The sequence below is a fragment of the Momordica charantia genome (assembly GCF_013281855.1).
Source record: "Momordica charantia cultivar OHB3-1 chromosome 3 unlocalized genomic scaffold, Mcharantia_2.0 BLBB01000003.1, whole genome shotgun sequence".
Lineage (NCBI taxonomy): Eukaryota > Viridiplantae > Streptophyta > Magnoliopsida > Cucurbitales > Cucurbitaceae > Momordica > Momordica charantia.
Genome location: NW_028275161.1, coordinates 20,004,498 through 20,021,731, shown reverse-complemented (window position 1 = coordinate 20,021,731; position 17,234 = coordinate 20,004,498). Strand labels below are relative to the sequence as shown.

The window sequence follows — 17,234 nt, the reverse complement described above, 5'->3', positions numbered from 1 at the left end:
ATACTCATCTACAGTTTCTTCTTTTTTAACAAGAAGTAGAGGAGAGAATTTAAACTGAGCTATCGTAAGGTTGACTCTAATCTCATATTGGTTGACCATCTCATGCTTACTTGACTTGGCCAAATTTATCTTGCAATCAAAGAAGTGACTCGTTCTGCTACAGATATAACATTTCAGTGCATTTGACTATCATCAATCTTCCATTGTTATTGATATGTTAGTTTATTAAAATTATCTGTTTAAAATGTCTTTCTTTTATAATTTCTTGCACAAGAGGAGGGGAAAATGATGGAGAATATAGAGCCAAGTCAAATTCACAATAAGCATTTTAAGCCAGCCTCCTCCTTTATTTTATTATTATTTCAACGGATGAGTACATGAAATGAGAGCGAATTGATGTAATTGTTAGAGATTACAAGAAGTGTAAACAAAGTTCCACATTAACTAGAGAATGATATATATAAGTACCTTTATCTATTTGAACAATATCATAAATTGCTTTCACGAATGAAGTTCATATATCGAAATGTAATTAATGAGAAGTTCATCCGGTATGAATTGATGAATTATGACTCAATTATAAACTAAAGTTTTATGAATGGTCCGAGATTGACATATCCTTCAAAGTTTCACATTTTGTAGCTGTATTCGGCACATTAAGTTGAGGTTTAGTAAGTGATTCTATTAAAGTAGAATGATTGATGGGTGCAGAGAAATTTGTAGTTGCAGACAATAGATTATGAGTAACACAATGGCTCATTTACCTAGAGAAAAACTTAACTATGTAATAAAACAAGACAATTTAATAATGTTGAATCATTCTATTTATAGTACCTCCTATACCAAAACAGAGAGGAAAAAGAAACAAACAACTAACGACCATCTAGCAATGTAACAGTAACATTATTCGAAGTTGAAGTTAGTTGATCACCTAACGATGAATCTATATCAGATGTTATAAACCTTTCCTCATAGAATCCTGGTCGTTCAGGAAGTATTAACGACATGTTTTCATTCTCCAACATCGAAACCACAGTTGACATAGTTGGTCTTTCTTCTGGTCGTCTTTGGACACATAAAAGCCCGATGTTTATACATCTCAGTACTTCAGATTCTTGGAATTGATCCTCCAACATTACATCTATTAATTCTAATGCCCTTCCTTCGTTCCAAAGTTTCCATGCCTGAAACGACAGTTCCATTTTGACATCATCATTGTGGATAAAAATGGTATATTTTTGAAGATGTGGTCGTTTGTTTATACTTACATGTCCAAGAAGATTTAGTTGATGTTCTGGGTGGAAAAAGCCTTTGTTCTTCTTGCCACTGATTATTTCTAGAACCATGACTCCGAAGCTGAAAACGTCAGACTTTACTGAAAAGTAACCATCTATTGCATACTCTGGAGACATATAACCACTGCATTAACAATATTTTACGTTGAGTTTTATGTTAAAATCTTATGATACGAATGGGATAGGTAAGATTTCAAGTAATGAAAGTGGTTTTGTTACTCACTAAGTCCCAACAACTCTCTTTGTTTTTGTTTCTGTTTGATCTTCACCAAACATGCGTGCTATGCCGAAATCTGAAATCTTTGGCTTCATTTCATTATCTAACAAAATATTGGCCACCTTAAGATCTCTGTGTATTATTCTAAGTCTTGAATCTCGATGGAGATAAAGAAGCCCTCGAGCTATGCCAATTATGATATCGATTCTCATTGTCCAATTGAGTAAACAACGCATTTGGTCATCTATTTTAATGATTTTTGCTGATATTAGTCTTTAGTATCAAAACAAGACAAGTTTAAGGAAGTTAATGCAAAACAGTTAATACTAAATCAAGCATGAAATAAAGATAAATAAAGATCGAAAGATACCAACCAAAAAGGAAGCAGTCCAAACTTTTGTTTGGCATGTACTCGTAGATAAGTAAAATTTCTTCATTTTGGATGCAAAAGCCAAGAAGCTTAACAAGATTCCGATGTTGAAGTTGAGAAATGAAAAGGACCTCAGTTTTGAACTCCTGCAACCCTTGCCCAGAACTTTCTGCCAGTTTTTTCACAGCAATTTCTTGCCCACTTGAGAGCTTCCCCTGCAATAATAGAGATTTCAAATCCTAATGAAGTTTACTTTAGGGACTAAAGGATACATTTCTCCATTCTTGCATTTAAAAAGCTAGAGCAAAGAGCACCTTATAAACAGGGCCAAAGCCACCTTCTCCTATCTTATTAGAAGCAGAGAAATTGTCTGTCGCAGCTTCAATAACAGCAATAGGCATCTCAAGTTCATTTTCTTGAATTGGAGGCTCAGTCACAGCAACTTCGTTATCAGCTACATGAGATTTGGCGACACATTAAAAATGGTCATAAAAAGATAGCCAAATAAGCAGTCATATGAATGAGGAAGTAAAGGCTCTTTACCTCTACCTCTTCTCCTAATGATAAACCAACCGCCGGCTAAGGCCAAAAAGATTATTGCTGATATGATTGGCACAACCACAACCACCGCAATTCTACGCTTTTTGTTAGCCGACTCTACAAATTCAAAACAGAGTTTGTCTTTTAAGTATTAGCCGATTCCTCTGGCTATGCTACACTGAAGAATCGGAACGAACTCAATTTATTGTGTTTAGCAAGTACCAAATTCTGAAGCGGCAACTCTCACGTAGAGATCATCTCCAAGCCCAACTTCAGGAACAAATCTAACATCAATCAGTTTGTGAGACCAAGTGATGCAGCCGAGGCCAATGTTGGGAAATTCCAGTGTTCCATAGGCTAAGCAAGAGCAATCCTTCAAGCATTCTGCGCCGCAATTTTGAATGCCCAGCTTCATTTTCACCAACTCCCCTGTAGAATCTGGCCATTTCACTTTGCTTATCTTTTTGAATCCATCTCCGGCTCTGCAGATATCTGGATCCTTTCTGACGCATGAAATGTCTTTGCCTGATTTTTGTTTAAACCCATCTAAGCAACCGCAACTTGCCGTTACTACAGAACTACAAACACCAAAATTTCCGCATAAATCGTAGTCGTTGCAGCCGACTCCATCAAATGTGAATGATTTGTGCCATTCTTTTTCCACATCGCTCCACTCATAGTTTTGAACGGACCCACCTGAATCCATGACAATCCTTGTACGCCAATTCGTCGAATCGTTATACGAATAGGATATCTCAGTAGCAGCATCGTAGACGAGATCATAAGTGAAGCCATTACCATAGCCCTGCCCAAAATCATGATCATACCATGGCCAGCCCCTAAACATCGTCTTGTTTCCTTTACGAACCACAAATTGAGGAAGCCCATATGTGTTCAGGCTATAACTGAATTCTCCGGACGATGGATCGTTTGGACTTCTCCATGATGTTAACTTCCGGGTCAGACCCGTTTTGGATTCCCACCCGAGTTTCATGCCCGGTAACAGAGTATCAGAGGGATAATCAAAACTCTGCCACAAAGGAATTTCAGACCCAGAATCTTTCAACACCAAATTACCAGAATCCAGCAGCTGGGCAACAGGGGTTTTCACTGATATCGTCGAATTTGAAGACCAAAAAGCCGCACCTGTTTGATTGACTAGAACTAAGTTTCCATCTCCACTGAAATTTAGAGTCGCAGAGGAGTTTACAATTGGGTTATCTCTGTTTGCCACCCAAACGACTGTCTCGGGAATGTTCTTGTACCATATTCCTAAATACTTGAAACTGGAGCCTTTGGGCACAGAGAAGAATCCCAATTCAAACTTCTGGGCGGCTGAAACAATTGATTGGGTATCGTTAATGGGTTCCCCTGCTTTTATGCTGTTGCCTGCAATTGATCGTCTGAGAAACAGAGGTACGAGTGTCCAGAAAAAGATCAAACACAAAAAATTGAATCTGGGAGTCAAATTTTCCATCTCTCCTTTTCTTGTATGAAGCGCTAGAATGTTAGTTGACCCCTTTTGTTAGGAGTGAAACTCTGTTAGCGAATGAGGATGACCGGTTCTGATAGGAAAGTAGTCATTGACCTGAATATTGATATAAATATTTGAGAGCCTTGAAATTTGAAATTGTCAATTTGCCAGTAATGGAAACAGCCATTGACCTGTGGGCTGTGGCGTTCGAACTTTTGAAAAGAGTCTTCTTTCACCTTAAGTTCATGGCCTCAGCATTCGTCCATCTTCTTAAGATCCTCCATTTTTTTGGTTTCAAAGGGCTTGGAGAGGCTCCAAAGTTTTCACATACTGCGTGGAAGGGCTAGAATTTGATCTCCTCATATTTTGTACGAATTTAAATCAATGTAGAATTATGTTCATATCTTTAATATGGGATGGAAAACTTTGGTATAGAACTTCAGAAGATCAGAAGCAGAAATAGCAGACTGCAGTTGAGCTTTCTCATAAATTTTGATGACAAGAAACATATGATTAGTTACCTTGTTTCATATAACAGGTTCTACTCAATGATACAACTTAGATTAGAATTACATAATAATAATGATAATTAACAATAAGTTCAACGACCATCTAACAATGTAATAGTTACATTATTTGAAGTGGAAGTTGATTTATCACCTAAAAGTAAATCAGCATCTGATGATACAAATCTTTCTCCATAGAATCCGGGTTGTCTTGGAGAAATTGACTTCATGTTATCATTTTCTAACATTGAAAGCACAGATGGCATGATATCTGGATGTCTTTGAACACGTAAAAGCCCAATATTTATGTATTTTAGTGCTTCATATTCTTGGAATTGATCTTCCAATGTTCTGTCTATTAATTCCAAGGTCCTTCGTTCCAAAGGTTCCATACCTGATACGAATTTCAATTTGACATGAACATTGTGAAAAAAGTATGTTTTTAATTTCCAAGAGATGGTAGTTTACTTATACTTACGTGTCCAAGAAGATTTAGTTGATGCTCGGGGTGAAAAAAACCCTTGTTCTTCTTGCCACTAATTATTTCTAGAACCATGACTCCAAAGTTAAAAACATCAGATTTGAATGAAAAGCAACCTTCAATTACATACTCTGGAGACATGTAGCCACTGCATTAACAATGTTATATTAGATTATATGTTAAAATCTTAAAAATACAAATCAAACAGGTAGGATCGAAAGTGATGGTTTTGTTACTCACTACGTCCTGACAACTCTCTTTGTTTTTGTTTCGATTTGATCTTCGCCAAACATGCGTGCAATTCCAAAGTCTGAAATTTTTGGCTTCATTTCACCGTCTAACAAAATATTGGCAACTTTAAGATCTCTTGTATTATTCTAAGTCTTGAATCTCGATGGAGATAAAGAAGCCCTCGAGCTATACCAATTATGATATCAACTCTCATTCGCCAATTGAGTAAAGAACGCCTTTGGTCATCTATTTTAATGATTCTAGCTCATATTAGTCTTTAAGTGAACAACTAAAGTTTAAAGATGTTAAAACTAAAAGGTAGAATAGTATACTAAATCAAGCATGCACAATGTGGGAAGATTGTTTGATACCAACCAAAAAGGAAGTAGTCCAAACTTTTGTTTGGCATGTATTCATAAATAAGTAATGTTTCTTCCTCGTGGATGCAAAAACCAAGAAGTTTGACAAGATTTCGATGTTGAAGCTGAGAAATGACAAGGACCTCATTTTTAAACTCATGTAGGCCTTGGCGAGAGCTTTCTGCTAGTTTTTTCACAGCAATTTCCTGTCCAGATGGAAGTCTGCCCTGCAACCAGTGCAATGTGGAGTAATAAAAGAGATGGAAAAAACTAACCATCCTCAGAGAAGCCTAAGCACAACCCAGACAAAGATTGAAAATTGAAGTATACTTGAAAGCTGTAGTCAAGAGAGACTAATGACTACCTTATAAACCGGTCCAAAACCCCCTTCTCCTGTTTTATTGGAAATAGAGAAATTGTTTGTGGCAGCTTCAACTATACCAATAGGCATCTCGAGTTCATTTTCTTGAATTAGAGCCTCAGTTGTTGCAATTCCATGGCCTGCTACATGATTACTTGACAGTAGATAAAAATGGTGATAAAAAGATCAAGTACCAAGCCAAATGAGCATGTATCATAAGGAGGAAAGCTTTACATACCTCTACCTCTTCTTCTTACATTCCTAATGACAAACCAGCTGATCAAAGCCAAGAAGATTGTTGCTGATATGGTCGCCACGACCACCGCAACTACGCGCTTCCTGTTAGTCGATTCTACAAACAAAGTTTTCTTTATCAGTTTTGGTAGTGATGAATAATGAGGAGAAGCAGCTAAAATGATACCTAATTCTGAAGCGGCCACTCTCACAAAGAGATCTTCTCCAGTACCAGCGTCACGAACAAATCTAACATCAATCAATTTGTGAAACCAGGTGACGCAGGCAGGGCCAACCTTGGGAATTTCCAATATACCATAGGCCAAGCAAGAGCAATTTTTCAAGCACTCTGTCTCGCAATTTTGAATGCCCTGCTTCATTTTCACCAAGTCCCCTGTGGAATCAGGCCATTTCACATCACTTATCTTTCTAAACCCCTCTCCGGGACTGCAGATTTTTGAGTCCTTTCTCACGCACCCATCTGAAAAGTTGTGGGCTGATTTTTGTTCAAACCCATCTAAACAATCGCAACTTGCTACTAATAAAGAACTACAGAGACCAAAATTTCCGCATAATTCGAAGTCGCTGCAGCCGGATCCTTCAAACGTGTATGATGTGCGCCATTCCTTGTCCACATCGCTCCACTCAAAGTGTACGACGGACCCATCTGAATCCAGCAGAATTCTTGAAGGGTCTTTATTATTCGGACCATCATATGAAAATGATATCTCATAAGAAGCATTATATATGAAATTCGCTAGGTTGGAGCGGCCTCGCCCAAAACCACCGCCAAACCATGGCCCGCCCCTGAGCATCGTCTTGTTTCCTTTACGAACCATAAGCTGAGGAAGCCCATCAGTGTTCACGCTGTAGCTGAATTCTCCAGACGACATATCGTTTTGACTTCTCCTTGATATTAACTTCCGGTTCAGACCCGTTTCCGAGTCCCACCCGAGTTTCATACCCGGTAACAGAGTATCAGATGGATAATCAAAACTCTGCCACAAAAATATTTCAGATCCAGAATCTCTCAACACCAAATTACCAGTATCCAGCAGCTGGGCGACTGGGTCTTTTACTAATCTTGTCGAATTCGAATACCAAAAAGCCGCACCTGTTTGATCGACAAGAACTAAGTTTCCATCTCCATTGAAATTTAAAGTGGCAGAGGAGTTTACAATTGGGCTGTCTCTGTTTGCCACCCAAACGACAGTATTGGGAATGTTGTTGTACCATATTCCCAAATACTTGAAATTGGAACCTCTGGGGTCAGTGAAGAATCCCAATTCGAACTTCCGGGCGGCTGAAACAATTACTTCGGTGTCGTTCAGGAACTGCCCTGCTTGTAAGGTGTCGGCTGCAATCGAGTGTCTGAGAAACAGAGGTATCAGTGTCCATAAACAGAGCAAAGACAAATTATTGCGCCTGAAATTGGATGTCATTTTTCGCCACTGCTTCTTTCTGTACGATGTTGGGTAACCCATTTTCTGTTAAAACTCCGCCGGAGGGGGATGATTGACCTGAGTATTACAACATCTATGTCTAACCATCACATCATCTAAATCAAGTTCAACTAACCAGTTTTTAAATTTTGATCTGAATATAATTTTTTCTTTATTTTAATGTTTTAATATTATTTCTATATACATATACATTAAAAATATGGAATATATAAATTAACTATGAATTAAATCAGTTTACATTTAATAGCTTTTTTTTTTTTTTTTTTTGAAAAGTACACTCCGAATATTTTTCCTTTAATGGCTTGAGTCAATACCATTCGTATATTTTATATTGCGATCAAAATTTAAAATAAAAAGAATGGTGACGTGCAAGAGACGTTTGAATTGACCATTTCGTTGGGAAACTAGAGCCAATTGACGTTGACCATTAATATTGCTTAATGTCTTCAGTTTTTAATTAACTTATAATTTCTTCCTTAATCTTTTAGTTTACCAATTAATTATGTAAAATGTAGTTCGAGTTTCTCTTTCATTTATGTCAAGAGTCATTTTTTATTGAAGAACAAACTTCTAAATGCTCAGAATCAAAGATCACACACTAGAGAGTATCAAGAAATTATGCTTTAGATATTTCATATTTGATGGGAGAACAAACTTCTTAATCGTCAAATTAAAGTTCACACACTAGAGACAACATTGGTAACGATCATACATTAATACCAACAAAAGCTCATTTATTTCTAATTTTCATTCCTTGAAATTCTTCGTGAACACAGATATAATAATAACTAAAAGTTACATAATCTCTTTTATTGTTATTAAATAATAATAACAAAAAAACAAGTGAAGCTCATCCATTTGATAGGAACAAAGCTAGTTAATTTTTCCATACTTCAGCTACAAAATTTAATTTACAAATCAATATATTTCCGATGAGCTGTTGAATTTAGAGGTTCACTAACGACCATCTAACGACCATCTAAGAATGTAAGTGTAGCATCATTTGAAGTAGAAGTTAGGTGATCTCCTCGTGGTAAATTAAGATTAGATACAAATCTTTCCCCGTAAAATCCAGGTCGCTCGGGAGGGATTAACAAAAAGTTATCATTTTCTATCATTGAAAGCACAGATGACATAATTGGTCTTTTTTCTGGACGCCCTTGAACACATAAAAGCCCAATGTTTATATATCTTAATGCTTCATATTCTTGAAATTGATCCTTCAATGTTGCATCTACTAATTGCAAGGCCCTCTCGTCTGTCCAAAGTTTCCATGCCTAAAACAATTTCAATTTTCACATGGTCATTGTGGGAATTGAGTTTCTTCGAGAAGACCATCATTTATTTATACTTACATGTCCAAGAAGATTTAGATGATGATCGGAGTGAAAGAAACCTCTGTTTTTCTTGCTGCTAACAATTTCTAAAACCATAACTCCAAAGCTAAAAACGTCAGATTTGAATGAAAAGTAACCATCAATTGCATACTCCGGAGACATGTAGCCACTGCATTAACAACATTATCGCATTGAGATATATACTAAAATTTTAATGTAAAAATCAAATAGGGAGGATTCCAAACAATGGTCTTTGTTACTCACAATGTCCCGACAACTCTTTTTGTTTTCGTTCCCAATTGATCTTCTCCAAACATGCGTGCAACGCCGAAGTCTGAAATTTTCGGCTTCATTTCACTATCTAATAGAATATTGGCTGCTTTAAGATCTCTGTGTATTATTCTAAGTCTAGAATCTCGATGAAGATACAGAAGACCTCGAGCTATGCCAATTATGATGTCAATTCTTGTGGACCAATTGAGTAAGGAACGCCTTTCGTCATCTATTTCAATCATATTAATCTTTTAGAATCAAACAACAAAAATTCAAAGATGTTTTAGTAAAATGGCAATAGAGAATCAAACATGCACAAAGAGGAAATATAGATAAAGAAAGATTGTTTGATACCAACCAAAAAGGAAGTAGTCCAAACTTTTGTTTGGCATGTATTCATAAATAAGTAATGTTTCTTCCTCGTGGATGCAAAAACCAAGAAGTTTGACAAGATTTCGATGTTGAAGCTGAGAAATGACAAGGACCTCATTTTTAAACTCATGTAGGCCTTGGCGAGAGCTTTCTGCTAGTTTTTTTACTGCAATTTCTTGTCCAGATGGAAGCTTGCCCTGAAACGATTTTGACAAAAGGATAGCAAAACTAGCCGCTAAAGATTTTGATGTTGAATTAAGCCTTCGAAACTTTTAATACATTAAAGACAGAGTACCTTATAAACTGGTCCAAAGCCACCTTCCCCTATCTTATTGGAAAGAGAGAAATTATTAGTCGCAACTTCAATCATAGTAATTGGCATCTCAAGTTCAATCTCTTGAATTGGAACCTCAATAATGGTAACTTCATTTTCTGCTACATGAGATAAATTAGAAACGATGACAAAAAGATTATGAATAATTAGCGAAATAAACATGTCATGAGAATGAAGAGGAAAATTTTACCTGATATAGATCTTCTTACATTCCTAATGATAAACCAGCTGATTAATGCCAAAACCATTATTGTTGGTACAACTACAGCAACTATAAGCTTGCTCTTGGATTTCCTGTTCACAATCATAGTGGTTTCTAGTTCTACAATAGAAAACAGAGTTTAAAAGTTAAGACTTTTGTTAAGGGCGAAACATAAGGAGAAGCGGTTAATTAAATACCCAATTCAGAAGCGGCCACTCTCACAAAGAGTTCATCTCCAATTCCAGGGTTTCCAGCATATCTTAAATCAATCAATTCGTGAAACCATGTTACGCAGCCGTGGCCAATGTTGGGAATTTCCACTCTTCCGTAGGCTAAGCAAGAACAATTTCTCAAACACTCCTCCTCGCAATTTTGAATACCCATCTTTAGTTTCACAAACTCCCCTCTGGAATCAGGCCATTTCACATCACTTATATTTTTGAATCCATCTCCGGCTCTGCAGATCTCTTGATCCTTTCTCACGCACCCATCTGAACTCTTTTGGGCTGTTTTCGGCTCAAACCCATCTAAACAAACGCAAGTTACCGTTACTCCCAAACTACAATAACCAAAATTTCCACATATTTTGTAGTTGTCGCAACCGACTGCTGCAAGCGCGTATGCTTTCTGCCATGCCACACCGCTCCACGTTAAGTGTGTAACGGACCCAGTTGAATCCAACGCGATTCTTGAGCGGCCATTCGTTGGATCATTATATGAATATGATATCTCAAATGAAGCATTATAGACGAAAATGGGGGTGTAATCTCTGCTCCCTTTTGAGCGACCCTGGGCAAAACCAGGACCGAACCATGGCCCGCCCCTATAAATCATCTTGTTTCCTTTACGAATGGCCAGTTGAGGAAGCCCATCCGTGTCAACGCTGTAACTGAACTCTCCAGGCGATGGATCGTTTGGACTTCTCCACGATGTTAACTTCCGGTCCAGACCCGTTTTGGAGTCCCACCCGAGTTTCATGCCCGGTAACAGAGTATCAGAGGGATAATCAAAACTCTGCCACAAAGGAATTTCAGACCCAGAATCTCTCAGCACCAAATTGCCAGTACCCAGCAGCTGGGCAACAGGGTTTTCAACTGATTTCGTCGAATTCGAAGACCAAAAAGCTGCACCTGTTTGATTGAAGAGGGCCAAGTTTCCATCTCTAGTGAAACTTAAAGTGGCAGAGGAGTTTACAATTGGGTTGTCTCTGTTTGCCACCCAAACGACTGTCTCGGAAATGTTCTTGTACCATATTCCTAAATACTTGAAATTGGAGGCGGGCTCTGTGAAGAATCCCAATTCAAACTTCTGGGCGGCTGAAACAATAAATTGGGTGTCATTAATGGATTGCCCTGCTTTTATGGTGTCGGCTGCAATCGATTGTCTGGAAAACAGAGGAACGAGTGTGCAGAAAAATAGCAAAGTTAAAAGATTGCGCATAGGGATTAGATTTTCCATTACTTGTTACTCTGTACTCTGTAGAGAGCGACTGGATGATTGTTCATATAGGAAAATAGTGATTGAATTTTAAATTTTAAAACTATAATATGTTATATATCTATCACATCGTCTCATTAAAAAAAACCAGTAGAAATTTTCAATTTGAGTTGAAGTCTTCTTAATTTTAATGTTTAACTATTTAATTTTACTCGTGAGAATTGGCGTGTGACTGAAGAAAATATAATAATGACTTAATGTTTTGTATATTATATAATGGGTCCGTGTCAATTCCTTTTATATTTTTGTGGTTACTTGTAGAAATTAAGAAGACAGCCTAGCCAATTGAGTCGTTGACTTGACCACATCAACAAGATATTGTTTGTATCTTCAGTGGCTTCAAACTCTCCTTTTACTATTATTATTATTACTATTATTATTTAATCATTAATGATGTGAATTGTAATCAGGTCCTTTTCTTATTACAGCCAATTAAGATGAACAGGAAAGTAGAATTCAAATGTAAATAAATGATGGGTAGAGATTTGAATAGGTGGACTTATTTTTAAAATGTTTAGTTTCATTCTTTTAGTACAATAAATCAGACGAGTGAGGATTTGAAACTTTAATTTCAAAGGAAATAGTAGATTATCATTTATTGTTGAGTGTGTATATATATATTAATTTGATTGATCTTTTAGATGGTAATATATACTGTATTTTATTTATTGAGAAATATAATTTTTTTTTTCTTTTTATAAAAGAAGACAGAAATGAAACACAAATTAAACATTCGGAGTTACAAAAAAAGAAAGTTAAACAACCACAAAGGCATATCTTCCTCTTCCCATGTTTCCAAAGGACAAAATCTTCTCCATCTCTGGCTCTCTTTGCAATCTCATTAGCCACCAAATTCAAATCTCTCGATGCATGTTAGATTGACACAATATTTGCAGTCAATGCCAACTGAACGCCATCTTCAATGACCCATTTTATCTCTATAAGGTCAGATTCTTTACCATTCAAAAGATTTATGACTTGAAGGCAATCCAATTCCACATAAATAAATAAATTTCATTCTCCTTCCATTATTATCGCTCTTAATCCTTCGCAAATAGTCATGGCTTCAAGGATTTTAATCTCTCGTTGCAGAGCTATCGGACGACTTCCTGCCAACATTGCCTCACCACGCTGATCACAAACTATCCCTCCAATACCACGCTAATCACGAACTATCCATCCAATACCACCGTGCCTTTGATCTTCGCTCCAAGATGCGTCACAGTTAAGTTTCCAACAGTTAATAGGAGGGGGATTCCACTTCTGATTTGAGTTACTTTGCATATCAGTTAGTCAGGTAATGCTTCTTGCCCTTCTTCTTGCTCTTTTGTGTGACTGAACTAGTATCCCCGTAATTTTTAATTAATATTTCACTAATCGAACTAGGTTTTTTTTTTTTAAAAAACAGTGAATTATGTTTAAATTATATTATAGATGATTAACATAATGAATGGATTGTTTTAGAACTTAATTATAGGTTCATTTTACGTTTGAAAAATGTAAATTTTTATCCCTAAATAGGATCTTGATTAAGAGAATTGAAAAGGATGAATCATGCTAAAATTACAACACATTTTTGTCAAAAAAAAAAAACCCTCATGCATAGTTCAAATAGGAAATATATATATATATATATATTTTTTTTTTTTCTTAGAAACTTGGAATAGGAAATATTTAATTGTCACTTAATTCAACCATAATTGACGGCATATATCTCTGATAAGTAGGTCATGAATTTGAATTTTCCACCCCACTTATTGTACTATGAAAAACTAGTACTTAATTATGGTCTTTTTAAATTTGATGAATAGTTTAAAAAGGGTAAAAAAATGTATAGGGAAAAGGTACGTAGCCCTAAACTTCACTCTACACCATGTTTCTCCCTTTTCTTGTCTCCGCAACTGTCGAAGGCACTTTCAAAATTTGCTTCCCCTCATTTTTAATATTTATTTTGTGTCCATTATTTTCTCCTTTGTTTAAGAATTTTTTGAAACTAAAAATTAAACTACACACAAATAATAATTCTAGAAATACAAATACCATCATAAAAATAACATGCCTCAAAGACGCTCTCAACTCAATTCAATAATAACCACTAAGAAACAAAGTCCAAAATGTATTCACAAATTTACCCACTTGCATAAATATGCTATCGACCTTCAAATGTGGTAACTGTGATCATGTTTGGCGAACAAGTTCCAACATGATTTTGTCCCAATGGCTCTCTCTGAATCTCCATCTCAATTTGGCTGCTACTAAATCCAGGTTGCTTTGGCGTTGGAAGATCTGTGATCTCATTACGGAGCATACAAAGAATTGTCGGTATATTTGGTCTATCATTTGTAAATTCTTGAACACATAAGAGTCCCACGTGAATGCACCTTGAAATCTCTATTTTGTAATCCGATTCAAACATTGTTTGATCAATCAAAGCGACCAAATTATCTTCCATCCATAATTTCCATGCCTGAAGGGACACCAATTAAATCAAGTAAATGATGTCAATGGGGGAGTAATGTACCTAGTTCTATATTATAAATTTGATGAGTAGAAACTTACGAATCCGAGAAGGTTCAAAGCATGCTCGTTATCATAAAAACTTGTATTTTTTCTTCCACTGATAATCTCAAGCAATAAAACGCCAAAGCTAAAGACGTCAGATTTCTCCGAGAATTGACCTTTCATTACATATTCAGGAGACATGTAGCCACTAGATTTTGTTAAAACAATCTATCAGTATTAGAACATTTAAAATTTATATCATATGTATATAGAATTAGAAGGATATATACTTACTAAGTGCCCACAACCCTTGTCGTATTGGCTTGAGCTTCATTGCTGTAAAAAATTCTAGCGGTACCAAAATCTGAAATTTTTGGATTTAAATCTCTATCTAATAAAATGTTACTAGCTTTGAGATCTCTATGAATGATTTTTAACCTTGAATCTCTATGAAGATACAGAAGTCCTCGAACAATCTCTTCAATAATGATTAGTCTTTTTCGCCAATCTAAATTTTTTTTTTTGGAATCTGCATATTTGATTCGCAAATAGATAATTAAAACCAACTAATAGAACTTCTGAAAGTAGTTTAAAAAGTGAATGCAAGGCTAACCAAAAATAATTGAATCCAAACTTCCATTTGGCATGTACTCATATACCAACATCCTTTCTTCTCCCTCCATGCAACATCCAAGAAGTTGCACAAGATTTCTATGTTGTAGTTTCGAGATCACCATTACTTCGTTTGTAAACTCTTCAAGCCCTTGTCCAGATGTTTTCGAAAGTCTCTTTACTGCTATTTCTTGTCCATCTACCAATTTTCCCTAAAAAATGAAGCCAAATTTCCATCCATCTTTCTTCAACTTAATCAAAAGGAAAAACACACACACACACACACCAAGAACTATTCCTACCTTGTACACTGGCCCAAACCCTCCCTCACCAAGCTTGTTATTGAAGTGAAAGTGATTAGTCGCAGTTTCCAGCTTCTCAAAATCAAAAAGAGGCAGCTCCTGAAGCTTAACTTGATCCATTTTGTCATGCTTCATATCACCAGTCTTAAACAAAAACTTCAGCTGGCTTTTCCTTTTCCCTGTTGCAAAGTTGCAAATTCAGTAAGATAACTTTGAAGGGGCTTGGCTTGTTACCTGATTCTCTGGTTCTCTACTTACAAAAGCAGTATATGCAGCAGATAAGGATGAAGGTTCCTGATATTACAGAAGCTATGATGACTGCTTTCACGTCTTTGGTAGTGCTTCCACTTTCATCTGTGATACAAACCATAAAAGAAGACACCAAAAACTATGAGAATTTGACCGACACCAAGAATTCTGGTTCAGAATTAATGATACCATACCAGCCAAATCTGAATAAGCCACCCGAACATAAATGTCAACTCCAAAATTTTTGAAGTTTTGAATGTCAATTAAGTCCCCTCTCCATATCATGCAACCAATCCCTGTTTTGTATGTATAAGCAGAACAAGAACAATTTGACAAGCACTGGACTCTGCACTCATCTTCCGAAGCAACAATCCAATCTGCAAAGTCTGGAACTTTAACCATTTCCACCTTCAAAAACCCATCTTCCCTCCCATTTTCTTCACTGGAGTTGTTCTTCTCACACTCCAATGGCAAATTCCTCGCACACCCACTTGTCCAATTTCCTCTGTTCCATTCCTCTGCTTTCTTTGGCCTAAAACCCTTTAAACAACTGCAAATTGAGGTATCTTGAGAATTACAGACTCCAAATGCCCCACAAGCGCCATAAACATCACACTCTGTTTCGGGAGCTGTCCAGGCGGCCTCCCATTTCTGCTCCTCAGTATCCCATTGATTCTCTTCCAGAATTCCCTTGGGGTTGAGGTAATAAAAGAATAACTGAGCTTCGTTTGCATTGGCAACCGAGAGAGAGTAAGTTTTGTTTTCGATTACGAGATTACCTCCATGAAGATAGTCAGAGTTCATACCGGGTATTCCGATGAAAACTTGTCCGTCCCACGGACCGGACCTCCAATATGTGCGGCCGTTTTTCCAAATTACAACTTCAGGGATGGTCAAAGGGTCGATTCCGAAGGAGAAATTCCCTGAAGATGGATCCGAAGGGCTTTTCCACGACACGATTTCTACTTTCTGGTTCGTGATTGTGTTTGTGATGAATTTCATCATTGGCAAGAATTTGTCTGAAGGGTTTTTGAAACTCTCCCATGTGATGGTCCCTGAAGCAGGATCTTGCAAAATAAGGTTTCCGGAATCTAGAAGCCGAGCGGTGGAATTCACTGCAGCGTTTGAAACGCTGGAATTCCAAAGAATTTTGTTCTGCTCATCATCTAATACCACGAGATTGCCGTCGTTGGATACGGCGAAAACTCCGGATTTGTTCTTGAGAGGTTTGTCTCTGTTCGCTACCCAGACGACAGTTGGTACAGACACTCGTTTACACCAAATCCCCAAGTACCGATATGTCGAATTTGGAGGGCTGAAGAAACCCAATTCGAAGAAACCGCGATTGGACAGTACAGTTTCAGGGTCTTTGAGGATTTTTGTTGATGTGATCGAATCAATGCTGCCGGAAATTTTTAAAACGAACCAAAGAAGAAGAAGAAGAAATGGAATGGTGTTGCTGATGGGTTCCATGACCGGTGGAGTTTATCGTTCTCGGCGAAGATGAAATTTTTGATTTCAACGGAAACGGAGTCATAAGAACCAGGCCCGTGGTAATCATCACGTCAAATTTCAAAGGAGAATTGTTTTTCTATTGGTTTCCTTGGACAGAACATAGAAAACTAATAATTTCTTTAGTATTTTAATTGATCAAATTTCGGAGAGGCTTCGGTTCTAAACAGTAAACATACAATATTATTCGGTCCATTTCCATTTTCCACCCAAATTTTCAAATCGATTGTCCTTCTTTTCTCACAGAAATGGGTGCAGACGCCATTGCTGAAGAAGTTGAGTGAGCAGCAGAATGGCTCTTAATTTATTCTTACAATCATGATCAGTTTCTACTCATCACAAGTGAATTGACAAAAATACCCACCCACCTCTTGTCTGGATTTTTGTTACATGAACGGGAACAAAAAACAAAATCCCAATCTCGTATCAGAGTATAACAAATAAAAACAACTAATTTTGCAATTATATGATGAGATTTGATAATTTAACCATATTCAATATTTTTTTTCAA

At 36.7% G+C, this 17,234-nt stretch overlaps 3 protein-coding genes and 1 pseudogene across 7 annotated transcripts; all 4 read right to left on the bottom strand.

Annotated features, from left to right (window-relative positions):
- Positions 1-759: 759 nt before the first annotated feature.
- LOC111010700 (receptor-like serine/threonine-protein kinase SD1-8) lies at positions 760-4,217 on the bottom strand. 2 transcript variants are annotated; one of them, XM_022284206.2, is made up of 7 exons: positions 2,645-4,217; positions 2,426-2,539; positions 2,197-2,336; positions 1,887-2,097; positions 1,519-1,756; positions 1,269-1,419; positions 760-1,184 (listed from the first exon to the last, which is right to left on the bottom strand). In XM_022284206.2, the coding sequence occupies exons 1-7, from the start codon at positions 3,897-3,899 to the stop codon at positions 873-875; spliced, it is 2,421 nt and encodes an 806-aa protein (XP_022139898.1). In that variant the 5' UTR covers positions 3,900-4,217; the 3' UTR covers positions 760-872. The 2 variants fall into 2 exon arrangements, with proteins under 2 accessions (XP_022139898.1, XP_022139899.1); XM_022284207.2 differs by lacking the exon at positions 760-1,184 and having other exon boundaries at positions 1,278-1,402.
- Positions 4,218-4,348: 131 nt separating this feature from the next.
- LOC111010699 (G-type lectin S-receptor-like serine/threonine-protein kinase At4g27290) lies at positions 4,349-7,630 on the bottom strand (annotated as a pseudogene). The gene is made up of 7 exons (XR_015789689.1): positions 6,256-7,630; positions 6,073-6,186; positions 5,838-5,974; positions 5,490-5,700; positions 5,124-5,360; positions 4,881-5,031; positions 4,349-4,796 (listed from the first exon to the last, which is right to left on the bottom strand). The product of XR_015789689.1 is annotated as a G-type lectin S-receptor-like serine/threonine-protein kinase At4g27290 (transcript).
- Positions 7,631-8,313: 683 nt separating this feature from the next.
- On the bottom strand, positions 8,314-11,542 carry LOC111010816 (G-type lectin S-receptor-like serine/threonine-protein kinase At4g27290). The gene is made up of 7 exons (XM_022284382.2): positions 10,247-11,542; positions 10,038-10,169; positions 9,809-9,945; positions 9,500-9,710; positions 9,133-9,370; positions 8,887-9,037; positions 8,314-8,808 (listed from the first exon to the last, which is right to left on the bottom strand). The coding sequence occupies exons 1-7, from the start codon at positions 11,505-11,507 to the stop codon at positions 8,500-8,502; spliced, it is 2,439 nt and encodes an 812-aa protein (XP_022140074.1). The 5' UTR covers positions 11,508-11,542; the 3' UTR covers positions 8,314-8,499.
- Positions 11,543-13,602: 2,060 nt separating this feature from the next.
- Positions 13,603-16,959, bottom strand: LOC111010815 (G-type lectin S-receptor-like serine/threonine-protein kinase At1g11330). Of its 3 annotated transcripts, XM_022284380.2 has the most exons (8): positions 15,406-16,959; positions 15,221-15,316; positions 14,963-15,141; positions 14,662-14,872; positions 14,343-14,577; positions 14,106-14,256; positions 13,928-14,013; positions 13,603-13,832 (listed from the first exon to the last, which is right to left on the bottom strand). In XM_022284380.2, the coding sequence occupies exons 1-8, from the start codon at positions 16,682-16,684 to the stop codon at positions 13,802-13,804; spliced, it is 2,268 nt and encodes a 755-aa protein (XP_022140072.1). In that variant the 5' UTR covers positions 16,685-16,959; the 3' UTR covers positions 13,603-13,801. The 3 variants fall into 3 exon arrangements, with proteins under 3 accessions (XP_022140072.1, XP_022140070.1, XP_022140073.1); XM_022284378.2 differs by having other exon boundaries at positions 13,603-14,013; positions 15,406-16,957; XM_022284381.2 differs by lacking the exons at positions 13,603-13,832; positions 13,928-14,013 and having other exon boundaries at positions 14,106-14,224.
- Positions 16,960-17,234: the final 275 nt, after the last annotated feature.